The 16,410-nt window shown below is 30.2% G+C and overlaps 1 protein-coding gene across 6 annotated transcripts in view; it reads right to left on the minus strand.

Moving 5' to 3' along the window:
• LOC107440072 (two pore calcium channel protein 1) overlaps window positions 1–16,410 on the minus strand; it is a 60,258-nt gene that overhangs the window by 40,733 nt on the left and 3,115 nt on the right. For 5 of the 6 annotated variants that reach the window (XR_011638263.1, XR_011638264.1, XM_043048181.2 and 2 more), the window contains exons 2-3: window positions 12,285–12,367; window positions 6,551–6,671 (exon numbers count right to left, since the gene is read on the minus strand). Coding sequence is in view for 3 of the 6 variants with exons in the window: in XM_043048181.2 (XP_042904115.1) it covers window positions 6,551–6,671; window positions 12,285–12,367 (204 nt within the window). In the remaining 3 variants the exon portion in view is untranslated. Of the gene's footprint in view, window positions 1–5,625; window positions 5,685–6,550; window positions 6,672–12,284; window positions 12,368–16,410 lie in introns of those variants that run through there. The other variant, XM_043048184.2, reaches the window with a different exon arrangement.

Here is a 16,410-nt window from a genome sequence, read left to right on the forward strand (position 1 = left end):
CGGAGGTCAGTTTCGAGCATCGGAGTACCAGATTTTCTTAGAGAGGAATCTCGTCCGAAGGGTCATGATCGCACCAAGACGTCCGTCCGGAAATGGTCAGGCTGAAAGAACAGTCCAGACCGTCAAAGATGCCCTAAGGCGCATTGTGAAGGGAAATTGGAGGAAGAGGCTTGCCAAGTTCCTTCTTCAACAACATTGTACTCCCACCACCACAACAGGTGCTAGTCCTGCGGAACTGTTGATGGGGAGGAAGCTAAGGACCGTCTTAGATAGACTCCATCCAGATCTGACGGCTGAGAGGAAGTTGAGACAGGAGCAAGATGCGTATAGAAAAAATGGTAGTTCTCTTCCAAGATCGTTCAGTGCCGACGATCCAAGGGGTTTTGTCCCCTATCCTATGGTGTATGGTAATGGACTCCCTGTTAGTTCGGTTAACTGCTCTTGGCATTCCCTGTATCGGGTACGCTGATGACGGTGTTATTGTTGTCAGAGGCAAACATGGAAAAACTGTCTCTGATATCATGAATAATGCACTCCTAGAAGTAGCTAGGTGGTGTTTTAAATCAGGCTTATCTGTCAATCCATTCAAGATAAGTTATGTAGCCTTTACACGGAAAAGGCAACTTGATCTAGGTAATGTATACTACCTGGACCATAAATTGGAACTCACGGAGAAAGTCAAGTTTCTCGGGGTTTATTTTGACTCCAAACTAAATTGGGGTCTTCAACTTGAATACTGCACCAACAGGGCCAGAAAAATTTTCTGGTCTTGTAGAAATGCTATTGGTAGAACATGGGGACTGTCCCCCAAAATAGTCTACTGGATATACTCAATGATTATTAGTCCTATCATCACTTATGGCGCAATCGTCTGGTGGTCAAGGACTAGATTGAGCTCTGCAAGGTCTAATCTTAACAGACTACAAAGAATGGTCTGTGTAGCCCTGTCAGGCTGTCTCAGGACCACTCCTACAGCTGCTCTAGAGAGCTTACTTGGGCTTCTTCCATTGAACTTACGCATTGAAGTTGAAGCTCAGACAGGCGTAAAGCGTCTTATGTACCTTGGCCTATGGAAAGAGAATTCCAAACACTTGTCATGGGGACATCTTGTTTCACAAGTGAAGGATTTATCCTCTTTTATTATGCCTAGTGATTATATGTCACTAAGATATGCTTTTCACAAGCCCTTCAAGATCCATTTTCCTACTAGAGATGAATGGTTCAATTCTCCTCGGTGGCTTAAAGGCAAATGCCTGATATGGTACACTGATGGGTCAAAGATTGGTGCCAAATCAGGAGCAGGAATTTACTGCTCCAATGATGGTACCAAACTTCACTTTCCCCTGGGAAATTATGCCACCGTTTTTCAGGCTGAGGTCTATGCCATTATCTTGTGCTGCAAGTTATGCATAGACAAAGGATATCAAAATACGACTATCCGCATCTGTTCTGACAGTCAGGCTGCTCTCCTATCACTGTCAAGGTGTAAATTCACCTCTTTGTTAGTGTGGGAATGCTTCTCGGTCCTCTGTGACCTGTCCACTCATAACAAGGTATCCCTGCATTGGGTACCAGGACATATGGGTATCGGTGGAAATGAGCTAGCTGACGAAGCAGCACGGGCTGGCTCTAATGCAATTTTCTGGGGCCCTGAACCTGCGCTGGGAATTTCTCCCTCCTCATTTAGGGCAACCATATTCAAGCTCTACGGCAAGATCGCCCATGAGCAGTGGCGCGCTGCTGACGGTCAAAGACAAGCTAAGGAGCTGAATCGAGACTGTCCTAGTGTACGTCAAAAGGAGCTCTTAAAGCTTAACAGAAACAGTATAAGGAAGATCATTGGTCTTCTTACTGGTCACTGTATCCTCAGAAGACACCTAAACATTATGGGAATTGAATCAAATTCTCTTTGTCGGGGATGTCATCTAGAAGAAGAGACATCACGACACATACTCTGTGATTGTGAGGTCTATTCTGCTCAAAGATTTGAGCATTTAGGACAGCATATTGTCAATGCCTGGGAACTGCAAGATGTTCCTGTAAGGTGCTTGCTGAATTTTATTTCAGCCATAGGGCTTTCATGCTAATCATGATTTTAGGGTTTGGGTACAATAGACCTCTGGTCGATGTGCCCTGCTCGTCAGAGCTGCCCAACCTCTAAGTCTAAGTCTAAGAGGAACAGTTTTAACTCTCACTTTCGAATTAGCGTCTGCTCACAGAATTTCAAATTTATCTTCCATATTCATGTTTGTAACACATTTAAAATATTACTTAAACTTTTTAAATATTTTAAAGTATTAATAACATTTATTGATTTTTTTTTTTAAAAATAAAATTGAGTTTGATTTAAAATAATTATTTTAAACAAATTTTGGATACAAGGATGATAAGTTTTGTTTAAGATTCTCTTTATTAAACGTTTTAATTTATTATGATTACATATTTTAAAATATTAAACTATGATAAAAGTACTTTTTAACAATCGTCTTAGATAACAATTCGTAATTTCTAATCTTGTAACAATTTAAAAATATTTATACATAAAAAAAAAACTCATGCATCTAACCAGATCGAAAAACATATCAAAGTCCGTATCAAGAACTGTAATGAGATAATATAATTCTAATTATCCAGTAAAAATTATAATTAGTCAAAAATTGGCAGTTAATTTTTAGGAATAATAAATTACAAACAAGCATGAATGAAAAGCAACTATTGATGAAGATCGAATCATAGTTCTAGATTTCAATCCACAAATTACTTTGTAAATGCTATTAAGTAATTCGAAATCTTTACTTCTCTTAATCAAAAACTAGTACAATATGGGACCCCTAATCCGGCATCCCAAAATCTGGCAGGACCTGAAATTCGGCACTTAATCCAATCTAAATGGGGGTTTTTTTTAAGAAATTTTTATTGATAAGAAAAAAAAATCAGTTATATTCTCTTTCTATTTGGAATTTTATTCTGTTGAAGTAAGTAACTTTATTTTATCTTGTAAAAATTAAAAAAAAGAATGAATAAAATAATAAATCTGTGTCAAAGGAAACATCTGTTTCTAAAGGAAAAGTAAAAACACCTGCATTTCCAATGAACAAAATAAAGAAATGCAAGTTGGAAGAAACTGATCAATCAATCTTGACAGCTGTGCAAGTGTTCTACCAGTTTGTCCCCACATTTCCCTTTCCTGTTTGACCATAAATTAGCCACACCCTTTAGACATAGAAACTACCAAGTGGGGTACAAAATCAATTCCATCCCTTTTGTGGCTTTTATTTAATTGAATGTAAATTATACTCTTGTTTTTTTATTAGTTAGTTATTCACTGTTAGTTTTTTTGTTAATTGATAGCTTATTTTTTTAATCGTATTTAGTTGTTAGCTTGTTTTTTATCCTTATTAGTTGTTAGATTATTAAATAAATGTTGTTCGCTTATAAAAAATATCTTTTGTTATTTTATTATATAGATCAGTGGTTACCCTGGCAGCCCTCGAGCCGCATCCAGCCCACAAAGTGTTTTTTTTGTGGCCCGCGAACTAAAATATATTAGTTGTCATTTTTCTGTGGTCAATTTTCGTAAAAAATCTATATGGGTTTTAAATACTTTTCTTTCGTTAAATAAAACCTAATTTCTTCGTTTCTGTGAAATTTAACATACCAACGGTGAAAAAAAATTTCTCAGGTTTTGCATCCAAGAAAATATTTATTCAAACACAGAAATAATCGTGTATGACCTTTTCTATTTATTTTTTTTGTATTTTGTGAACATAATTTAGCATGTGCGTATCAGAAATTTTCTCAAAGTTATTCTCCAATTTAACTTTTTGAAACCATTCATTTTGGACGAAATTTTTTACATTTGTAAATTTTAAAATGCATAAAGGAGGTAATGAATATCATGTTTTATTTAAATTCTTTGAATTGAATATGGCCCGAGCGGAAAAGAAAAAAACTTAATTTCAGATGCTCAAGAATTTTTTTTGTTTTTTTTGTTGCAATAATTCCTAATAAGTCGAAACAAATTTTAATTTATCACAAAATTAAATTAAAAGAAAATAAAATCTTGTCACTAAGTTTTTGATTAAGAGAAAATTCAAAATTATACGTGATGACATTATCTGTATTGCTTGTTATTTTGCTTTTTAATATTAAAAAAACTTTATATTTTAAAAGCAAAATATAATTCTTATTTTATTAAGTTTCCATTCGAATGCAAGTACACTTCCTTGGTCCCTGTTGCAGGCGCCAATGAGTGTCAGCTGTGTTAAATATCTGTTTCATATTAATTGTTTAATAAATAGGTGCACAATAAAGTTACAGTGACCATAATTTCTTAATTATGCAATTAAATATTTTTAAAAATATACTTGTTATTTTAATTTATAATTCAATACTTTTGTTTTGTACAACTTGATAAAAATCTGACAGTAATATTTAATGTTCCTTCAAACATAAAAAGAGTCCTATATTAAATTTTGATAAAGTTGCAGCCCGCCATTTGACTGGTGATTTTAATTGTGGCCCCCGTCATCAAGTAAGTTGGAAACCCCTGATGTAGATTATTTTAATTAATGAAATTTCTTAAGATGGGACAGTTTTAAATTCATCCCATCATAATCTACAATCGAAACTTAACTAAATTTATTGGAATTAATTTTTTTTCTGAAATTAACAGTATAGTTGAATTTTTGTAATATATGGGCGCCATATTGGAATTTTCGAAAGAGATCCGAAATTCGGCAAATTCCGAAATACGGAATTCCGTCAGTCCCGCGAGTGCCGGATTTGGGGTCCTATACTGTATAACATTGCTCAACCAGCAGATTATTTACATAAAATTGTCACAAAATGTTTGTAAAATGTAACCAAGTTTTTATCTTCTTCTCTACCCCTTGATTTCTCCCCACCACTGCCATTAAATGGAGAATATCTGCTTTAGGATTGGTCAGAAATAGTTCTATCGAACTTTGCCTTCGACATCAAACTATCGTGCTAGTCACGTGACAAGAAACGTTCATATTGTTACAGTTGAATTAGGAAACAGAAATTTTTTCGAATAAATTGAGCAGAAACCAGTAGTTGGATCGAATTTTGTTTCAGTTGCATAGGGGTCTTAGTTACTAAGTGCCCCAACCCTAACTTGGTTATTTATAATTTTAAAAAAAGGGCCACATAAAAATTAAGATAGTAATTAGAAGTCACAAAAGAACATTGTTTTCATAAATTCCATGTTAGGAAATGCAGAGCTTTAATTTTTTTAACAAACTGCTTGCTTAAACAATTTAAAATTCATATTTAACAGTAGTAACAAATTTTCTATCTTATAACTTGGAAGGACCTGGCAAAAAATCTAATGCTTAAATTTACACATAAATAAAACTTATTTTCTAATTTAAACCTCTTAATGAATGAGTAGGACAGAGGTTTCAATTTAAAATTATTACATTAAAAATAAGTAAATTCAAAAGATTCTCAACAAGCAGGTAATTTAAAATTCCATCAACCATTGTGGTTATCTTATTGTGACTACATTTGCAGTGCATAAAAAAAAGTTAACTCACTGTTTGATCTAATGATCAGATTTCACAAATTCATTCAAATTGTTAATTTCTCTGAAAAACCTACCTTTTATTTCGTGACAGATTTACATTCTTGACTCTCAAAATATGCAGAGTAACTTCAATCTGGAAAATATTGTCCCAATAGTTTAAACAGGAAGATATTCTAAAGTTTCTACTTTTTAATGTCAATTTCACATTTGCACATTTCTCTATCAGAAAGATTTTAATGTTTTCATTTCTCCAAAATTTATAGACAGATTCTCCCAAATTTTGGATTTCATCATTTGATGGTGTAAAAAATTTTAAACCTTAAAATAAAAATTCTTTTAGCTCATCATTAAAATAAATAAACATTACTTTTTGCATGGAATTATTTCTGGAGAAGCAAGTTTTATAATCATGCGCAATTATATACTGGAAAAAAATACTCTTAATTATTTCTGGAGCCATGTTGAAATATGCAAAAAGTGAAATTAACTTTAAGGTGTCCAAAGTTTTTATCGCTCTCTAGCATAAAATATTGAAAGCATATTTTTCAAATTGTGATCTGAGGGTCTAGAATCCAAATACATTAGAACTAAATATGACAGTCATGATAAATAAGACAGACATTGCAAGGTTGAACCTTCAAATGATTAGGATTGGGTATATGAAAATTCAATCATTAGATCAAAAGTTATTCAGGGTGCTCACTTTTTCTTGCCATACTGTATGGAGAAAATCTGAAATCATTTTTTAAGTTTTCTAAACAATTTTTCTTGGTTATAGCAAAGATAAACAATATTCCCCAGTTTTTTTTCTTTTTCTTCTTATTTAAATTCCTTGGCAGTTTCAGGTTTAATCCTTGTTTACTGACTTAAGACAAAGCTGGAATTGCGACAAATAAAACAAAGAAACTGGGCCAGTTTTAACTGGAAAAACACATAACTAGCCATAAAAACAACATATGAAATAAGCCAATAAAAAAATAGTACTATCATTTTACTTACCCAATAAGGTAAATGAAATCCGTCAACAGCTGGGTTTTCACATAAAGCAACACAATGATGGAGAATAATAAAAAAATAAAGCATATAGCTCAAACCCCAATGATGATAAATCACATAAAGCCTACATAAAAAAAAAACACACACCATTATCGCGCATTAAAGATGTATATTGCAAATTATGTATAAAAATCGCATTGTACAATAGGGGTGCACAACCTAAGGCCCGCAGGAGCTTCTGGAAGCAATTATTAATTTATTTTTTTTAGAAAAATGAAAAAATTTCTAAAATTTTGTATTGCACATTTGAATTACCACTTCTTGATGTGCTAAATTTTACATTGATTTTATTGTAAATCTATGTTGTTTCTTGATTGTTTTTTCATTGGTTATTGCTACGAAATTCAACATGGTTTTAAAAGACGAAATATTTTTAATATGATATTACACTATAGGAACTGCAAATTTTAGTAATTTTTGCCAATTTCATCAAGAACCCAAGTGACATTTCAATCGTTTTTTGGCATTTATAATTACAAATTTTCATGCGGTTTTTAAGATTCCATAACATTTATTATGATTTGTGAGTTATAAAGCGCACATCTAATTTATCACTTTTTGACATTCTTTGATTGTACTGATTTCATCATAAATCTAAATGGTTTTTCCAAAGACAGTTATTGCCACGCTTTACATGATTTTGAAAATCTAGTATTTTTATGATGATATAATTATGACACGAGAGTTTCAAATAGTACATTTAAATAATCACTTTTTGACATGCCTCGCTTTTGCCCATTTCATCATAAATCCTGTTTAGATCATTTCTGTATTCATAACTACTAATTTCCACATAATTTATACATTCAATACATTTATTACAACTCGCGAGTAATAAATCGCACAGATAATTTATCACTTATTGAAGTGCTTTGTTTGTGCCAATTTCATCTTTTTTCAAAAGAAGTTATCTGAACTGTTTTCCACATGATTTTGACAATCCCATATTTTTATTATTATCATATATTTGAAATCGCCTATTTAAATAATCACTTTTTGCTGGGCTATATTTTTTCAAGTTTAATCATAAATCCAAGCGACGTTTAGATAGTTTTTTTGCCATTTATAACTACTAATTTTCACATGGTAAGTAAATTCTCTACATATATTTATTACGATAATACCACTTGTGAGTTATAAATCACACATTTAATTTATCACCTTTTGCTGCACTTAATTTGTGCTGATATTATTCCAAGTTTCCGATAGTATTAATCCAAGTTGCTTTTAAACCCTTTTTTCGGCAGTTTTTGCAATGCATTCTCATCACATAGTTTTAAAAATTCAAATTTTCATTAAAACATGCTAATTTTAAATAATTACTTTTAGGCACACTTTACTTGTGTTAATTTAATCGTAAATTTAATGATTTATTTCATTTTGTGAGATGTTGATGCTTTTTGTCATGATTTTGATGATCCATTACTTTAACTATGATGTGAATATGACACGCGAATTTCTAATCTAGAATTTAAATAATCACTATTTGATAAAATTTCTATTTACATATTTTATCGTAAATATAAGTTATTTTTTACTTGTTTTAGCTGTTGGTATCATACTTTTGAATGCGGTATTTAGAATCCCGATATTTTAATACAATATTTTTGCATTATGGAAAATTTGAAAACTTGAGGAAAACGAGAGTTACTGTAATTTATTTTGTTTTAAACTTTTCCTTTTTTTTTTAGCTGAGGTGATTTTTTAGGACAAAACTAAAAAGAAAATGTTTTCTATTGAAAATTCTTAAAACCTCTAATATTTCAAGAAATAGAAATAATATCAGAAAAATACTAAATAAATATTGGATCTTATTTATTACTATAATGGATTTGTTTCAATTTTTTGTTTTTTTTAAACATTAAAAATTTTTCTAAATAAAAATATTTAATTCAAATTTATATTACTATATTACTATTACTATATAAAATTTATATTACTATATAAAATGCAAATATTATTTTTTTGCACTTTCATTCTATAAGCACAAAATAAAATTTGGGGGGGGGGGTCAGAATTTATCCCCCCCCCCTCAATATTTATATACATATGTATTTTAATTAATTTAACTTTAAATTAATTACATAGATTTATATTTAATTAATTTAACTTTAAATTAATTGCTGAGAAAAATGGAAAAAGTTTTTTAAAGTATGTTTTTTTTTTAATTTTTAAACAAATTCAAATAAATAAAAGTATTTAATTTTCTGCAAATATGTAATTAGGTTTACTGATAAAAAAATTTAGTGCTTAGAGCACTAATGTTTTTATAAAAATTATCGAATTTGCCGTTAACATAACTAAATATGCATGCGACCCTACCATAATTTGCCTGCTGTGCAAGTGGCCCTTCACTCAAAAAGGTTGTGCACCCCTATCGTACAGTATATATTATAATCAGGTGATCTAGCAGAATATGTTATGCATTGTACAGCAGAGCTCATTTTAGGCAGGATAAACAGGATGCAGCACCCTGCAGCCCTTTTATTTAAAAAAATCCACCCTGTTGCCCCTGAAGTAAATTAGTGCCCTGATGTAATAGACTCCATACCCTTTTTGCCCTTTCTTTCCTCAACCCTTCTTTATTTTTCTCCCAAACTCTACAATGGATTTTGTTATTTGTTTGTTATTTTTAACTCTTTTTACTTAGTTTGTCATTGCTGTCAATACATAGATTTATATGGGAAAGGAAAAATAGCCATTACATCCGCTTGTTGCACTTGTCTTTGAAAGTTAGCAGTTACTTCCACTATCATTAAATCATAATTGTTATTAATCATTTTAATTATTAAATCATAACTACAGACACTTAAAAACATACATTTATTAATATATGCATGCATTTTAAATAAATTACTAAGCTAATTAGCTCAGTAACTCAATATATATGTTAATTTATTAATAAAAATTAGTAATTAATATGATTGCCTTGCTATTTTAAGTAAAGTAAAAAAAAAATAATAATAATTTACTAATTGACTATGTTTTTTAATAGAACGTGTAAAGCACATAGAAAGAAATTATTGCCTTTTTAGAATAATAATGCCCTTCTTTTAAACTTTTGCACTCTGCCTTTTTTCTGCCTAGAGCCGTATATTTCTGAGTGCAGTAAATATTTTTTTTTCAAATAGATCAATGAAATACTCATATATTATATATGGAAAATGAAAAAAAAAAAAAAAAAAAAAANAAAAAAAACTCATCTAAATGAATCTTGAATGAAATCTTTCTAAAAAAATCATAGGGAAGAATGAAACAGAAAACTTGTTTGGGTCTTGTGACTTTCAACCTGATTCCCACATTCAATTCTTCCACAAAATAATAATCAGAGATAAGGATTATATATTTCAAGCAATATCATATTTCTGACCTGTCAGCCTTATGGTGATTCATTAAAATACCCAAGTATCCATTAAGTTACTTTTCTTGATAGCTTTACAACATGGATACAGGACCAAAAATTTCTTGATACGTTAGAATTAAGTAAATACAGAAAAATATTACAAAACCATTTTTTTTTTTTAGAAGACCCGGACAAAATTCTATCTTTTTCCTCAAAAAAAAAATTTACATTAGAAATATAAGCACTGACTATCAAGATTGTCTAAATAATTTATAAAAACCGTCCCACTATACTCATTATTTGAATTTGTTCACCGTTGTACGAATTCTTTTACAAATTCAAAGATAGAACATATAGTTTAATCTTTGGTTAAGTACATAAAAAAATAAGTACATAAGGGTTTATTTGGGGAAAAAGTTATTCTTATTGTACACTTTTCAGTATTAAAGCCTTGATAAAGGATGTAACTAAGTGGATAAAGTGAAACCTCATTAATATTAACTCAAAATCGAAGGGACACAGAAAATTTTCTACATTAATAGTTTACCTAAATCAGTTCATGACCTTTGGCCATGATTTGTAATACATCTGCACCAGTTTTTTTTTTTCTTCTTGCCAACATCGGCGATTATAACTGCCAATGAGAAGTTTGCATTGTACTTGTGCACACAGATAAGTATGATATAATGACCGGCAGAGTGGAAAGAGCAAAGGTTTCCACTTAAAATACCTTAAAGTTAAGGACTTGCCCAGTACTTTTTGATAAGCACATAGATCTTCATGTTAACTTTGAAGCATTGTGCACAAAATTGTTATTCATGATTAAGTTCAATTGTCAGATATAAATTTGACTGGAAGTTCACAGCACACAAGTTTTTTTTTTTTTTTTTTAAGGTTAAAGAATTGTCTAGATGTTTTTTTCTTCTTTCAAATCTACACTGCCCAGATAAATTAAGAATATTCAAATTAATTTTGAAGTGATGTGCCTTGAAATGATGCATGTACATCTGAGTGTGAGACTGTGTTAGAGGTTTTGTTTTGAATAAAGTACAATATTGAGTGTACATTTAGAAGCAAGTTTGTTGTATGTGAAAAGATTTACTATGACTGTGGAGTCAATTTTTAATTGCTATGCATTTGCTAAAACAATGAATGTTTAAAGATTGGTATGATTTCAAGGCATTTTGAAGAAGAAAAAATAAGATACATGTTTTATAAGTGAGTAACTTATGTGTTTATTATTATATCTTTTTTATTTGCCTGTTCAGTATAGTTAAGTAATAGTTTTGTATTAATATATTGCTTTATTTTTAAGAAACTTGCAACAGAGTTATAACAAAACATGTTTAGCATTTGAAAATAACAGTTTGGTATTTTTCCAATATGTGATCTGTATAATAGACAGACCCATTACAAAATAGTTGCCGGGGAGATAACATTTGATATAGATTTGCAGTTATTTAAGGAAAGGCATGATTTGCGATAATATTTGATTCCATTTCTGGTATGTGATGAAAGCTGCTCCAGCATTTTCCAACTTTCAATATGTATAACAATGCAGCACAATGTCTCATATCCAAATGCTCGCTTTTTGGAAACTTCTATTTTTCAGACATTTTTTAACAATAAAAAAATATATAATATCTCTTTTAAAAAAATCCAATTTTTTTAAAACATTTCTTTCATCTGTTTCAAAATTTTACGTAAAGGAGGGGGTTTTTTTGTTGTTTTTTTTAACTACTTTCTCTTGCTTTATTTAGGACACTTAAACATTCATACTACTTTAATAAGCACACTTGAAAAATTGTTGATTGTTGAAAATACAAAAGCTGTTAAAGAAACTAACTTAGGTGAATGAATTAACTATTAATATTAAAGCTGAATATTAATACACAAACAGATAGTTTTGGTTTAAATTATAAATATTTTTATTGAAAAATGTACTCAATACTATTACTGTTTATTACTATTTTTTATAACATAATATTGATTTAAGTTTCCATTTTGTAGTTTGTTTTTAATTGTACAATTATCCAAACTGCTCTGCTAATTCTTCATATTAAATTAAATGAAAAAAAAGAAAGCTTAATTTAATGTCTGTTTAATTTAAATTTTATTACTGACATTTATTTTACCATGGTAAACATTCCTTATTATTTGTCGTTGATTATTAAATGTCATTTAACTTTTAATAAACCGTTATTGTATTGACTAAAGTTATTATCACTTTTTTTAATTGAAAAATGCAAGTTTTGATCTTTGCTTACCTTGAAGACCTATTATCTGGAAGAATCTATTTTTGAACTTTTAAAAAGCAATATAAATTTTATTTACCTCACACTTTGATCATTCTCAAGAAAGTTTGACTCTCGACCATTTTTGGCATCACCAACTAGAGCAGCTGCAAGTAAGAGAGTCTATAAAAAAAATTTAGAATTAGATTAGCTGATTTTAAACTGTAAATTTAATTAAAGGACTTAAAGTTATAGCTATCAAAACTATCAGTCACTAGGAGAAACAAGGCTACATAACAAAAGAGTTTTATTGTTTTACAAATTAAATTCTAAACCTTTCTTTTTAATATAATCCAGACTCATATCCAATAATCAAAACTTAATATATTGTAATATTATTTTATTTTAAACAATGGAATTTAAAAAAGAAAAACTGAAAAATTAATAGGAATAGCTTTGTTTATCCTTACACAAATTTGCAACTTAAAAAAACAAAGAATAACTTTCGAACATACCAAGTCAAAACAGTTATAGATATATTTGTCTTTTCTGCTTGTAGGTTATTCAAAACATCTTCCAGTTATGCTAATTGCTTTTGCATATAAAATTCTTCATTATAGACCCACACATGGTATAGATTTGGAAAATGTTTGCACTTGCTTTTCTGGTGTTTGTTTTCTCTATGTGAAATTTTCTGCAGGAATTTATTAAATTTTGTTCAGAGGATTAAATGTTCTAAGATGTTAGTTTTCTGCTGACTGATTGCTTTAGTTTAGTTAAGTGATTTTGAGTTACATTTGCAAGAGTTTGAATGCTGTTTTTTTTTAATGCATTTTTATTTTAAAAAGAGTATTTTTTTTTCTTTCTTTTTTTTAAGTTGAGTTCGATTCGGAAATTGAAGTCTTCTTATGGTTATTAGTTTTCGCAAAATTTTGTGCGATTTTTAAAATAACCATTTGTGGATTAGTTTTGATCAATAGTGATATCATCAAACAGAATATTATAAATATTTGCGGATTGCTCTTGAGAATAATTATGTGCTTTACTTGAAGATTTCTGGAAATGGATTACCCTCTAGCAACAAGGTCATTTTTTTTACATTTATATTTTGGGAGGAGCTTTTATGTGGGAATTTCTTTGTTATTTTATGCCGATCATTTATATATGTTGTCCAGAATTAATGATTCTTTACATAAATTAAAAAGTACTGCAGATCAATGTGCTATGTAAAACTTATTAAAAATGTGTGCAAATTCTTTGCAAATCTATTACCTAAGGATAATGATTTATTATAGATCTGCAGTATTTTTAAATTCATATTATGTTAAAATTGTAGTTTTTTCAAGGCAGGTGCCGATGTTTTCAAGAGTCAATGATTTAGGTTAAATGCTGGTGTTTTTTAAGGTTAAGTGCCACCGTCTGGTATACCCTACATCAATGCTGTTTTAAGGTTAATTGCCATTGGAAGCATTAAAATTGACTGTAATACAAGCACTTGAAATTTCACAGGGTTGAAAAATTTGATTCTGTTTTCAGCATCAGGTGCCGACGCTTAACTAAACAGTTGCCTGGGTTTTGAACAGTTTATGAAATAGATGTTTTGTGTTAAAAAATAACAGTAAGACAAGCTAACTTCGAATTTATTTGGGTTGCAATATTTGATTCCATTTTGGCATACGATGAAAGCGTCGCTCAATAAGAAGGTGTTAAAAGTGAGTGGGAATAGGAAGAAAGAAAAGAAATCACCAAAAATTGGGTGCAGATGCCTGAGAAATCTTTCTTTACTACCTTTGCAAAAGTCACCTTTTACTGCTATGGTTCTACCAGGTAATAAATCCTAAAATAATCCTGTTTCATTTACGTTATATCTATATATATATATATATATGCAATAACAGGACTACATCCCTGTTATCACTGGTTATGTTTAGCTCAAATAATTCAGTCGTGAAAAAATTATTCCTCCATTAGTTTTATGTACGGGTAGGCTGGTGGCTATAACATTTCACATCCACTCTTCACAAGGGAAGGGGTGGACAAAACTCCGGATGGATACATGGAACACATCATACAGCAAGAGATACACAAAAACTATTGCTCCTGCATTATATACTATAAATCAAAAAGAGTGAAAAGGCCAGTCATAACATTTCTTGTATTCCTACACATCATCGATAATCATTTAATGCTTCCTAATATGGAAGTGAAAGAGGGGAAGATTTTAATAATAACTCCTCCTTTGAAATATAAATCTAATTATAATTCATTGGAAAGTTTTCAGTCCTGAAGTCCCAAAATAGAATATCTCTACACCTATTCTTTACCCAAGACATTTTATGAAAACGAAAGAGTTTTAATGCTTTTATTAATACAAAAGTATTTATAATTTAACGTCGTTGCCGAGTGGAAGGATTAAAACAGGTCTTAGGCCGGGAAGGAGGGCACAAAATTTATTTATTAATTATTAGCCAGAGCAGTTATGAAAGTTTGTTCACGAAAAGTTGCGCTGCTTGGTTATATGTTAGGGAAAATCTTGCAAAGTAAAATCCGTAAATGTCTCTATTTAGAGAAAAAAGGGAAATCTTAGTAAATGTAATTGGTTTATCAAATGGGTTGAGAGTTTCCTACAGAGAGCAAAGGGAAAAATGTCCTGCTTTTAATTTAATGTACGTTTGAGCCAAAAATAGATTTAAGAACAGGATGTGGCTTTTAAAAGTGTTAGAAAGTATTTCGATTAGAATAATTAGCAAATAATTAATTAGGATAACATAAAAAGATTAATTGAAGCTTTTTATGTTACATCCCCCTCGCCAAAAATGTTTAATTACAATCCAAAAATTTTATTTTATTTTGAAAATATTTTCAATGCAACCGGATACTATACATTGTAAGATTGTGTTTAGTCACTTTATCTCTATGTTGGAATTGACACTCAAGTAATAAGAAACTTAGTTTGTTTATGAAATGTCTGAGCTAGAACTGAGCTATGAACTAATTACCAATGTTGGACTCAAGCATTAATGTTTGGTTGCTCTTCAATTCAAATTCTAAAAACGAGAATTTTATTCATTTTTCCAAATTATTTGTATTAGTTTGAACATTTCTGAGTTTAATTTATAATTTCTGCCACACCTCAATTGCATTCAAAATAAGAATATTTTAATGGCATTTTTATCTTAACCCTAAACACTATAGTAAAACAAAAATATAAATTCAACTAATCAATAAATCAAAGAAACTATGACAGATAAAACAATAAATATTAATTATTAGACAGAGCAGTCATGAAAGTGTGTTCACGAAAAGTTGCGCTCCTTGGTTATATGTTAGGGAAAATCTTGCAAAGTAAAATCCGTAAATGTCTCTATTTAGGGAAAAGAGGGAAATCTTAGTAAATGTAATTGGTTTATCAAATGGGTCGAGAGATTCTCACAGAGAGCAAAGGGGGAAATGCCCTACTTTTAATTAATGCATAGTTGAGACAAAAATAGATTTAAGAACAGGATGTGGCTTTTAAAAGTGTGAGAAAGTATTTCGATTAGAATAATTAATTAGGATAACATAAAAAGATTAATTGAAGCTTCATATATATATATATATATATATATATGGGTCATTCTCACGAAAACTGTCATTTTTCAGTTCATAAAATCCCAAAAAAGTAAAGTGAATAAAAAGCTCTGAAACTTTTTATATTAATAGANATAGATAGATATATATATAGATAGATAGTTAGATAGATAGATACATAGAGAGATAGATAGGTAGATAGATAGATGTAATACAAAAATTAAATACTTTTGTATTAATAAAAGAATTAAAACTCCTTCGTTTTCATAAAATGTCTTTGTTAAAGAATAAGCGTAGAGAGATTCTATTTTGGGAATTTAAGGCTGAAAACATACCATTGAAATATAAATAGATTTATATTTCTATATAAAGGTGACTTTCCAATGAATTATTTTTAGAATCGTTCCCTCTTTCAATTCCATATAAGGAAGCAGAAATGATTTTCCTTAATGCGTAAGGTTACAAGGAATGTACGAAGCGTGCCTTTTTACCTCAAATCTGTGTTGTATAAAACGTAAGAACGCATAGTTTTGCGTGTCCTTTTCATCATGATGTGATCCTGATAAGCTGTGCCGGAATTGTCCGGAGTCTTGTCCACGCCCCCTCCTTTGCAGGAGTGGGGACGTGAACTGTTATCAATACCAGCCTACCTTTAA

The sequence above is a fragment of the Parasteatoda tepidariorum genome, chromosome X1, assembly GCF_043381705.1.
Source record: "Parasteatoda tepidariorum isolate YZ-2023 chromosome X1, CAS_Ptep_4.0, whole genome shotgun sequence".
Classification (NCBI taxonomy): Eukaryota; Metazoa; Arthropoda; class Arachnida; order Araneae; family Theridiidae; genus Parasteatoda; species Parasteatoda tepidariorum.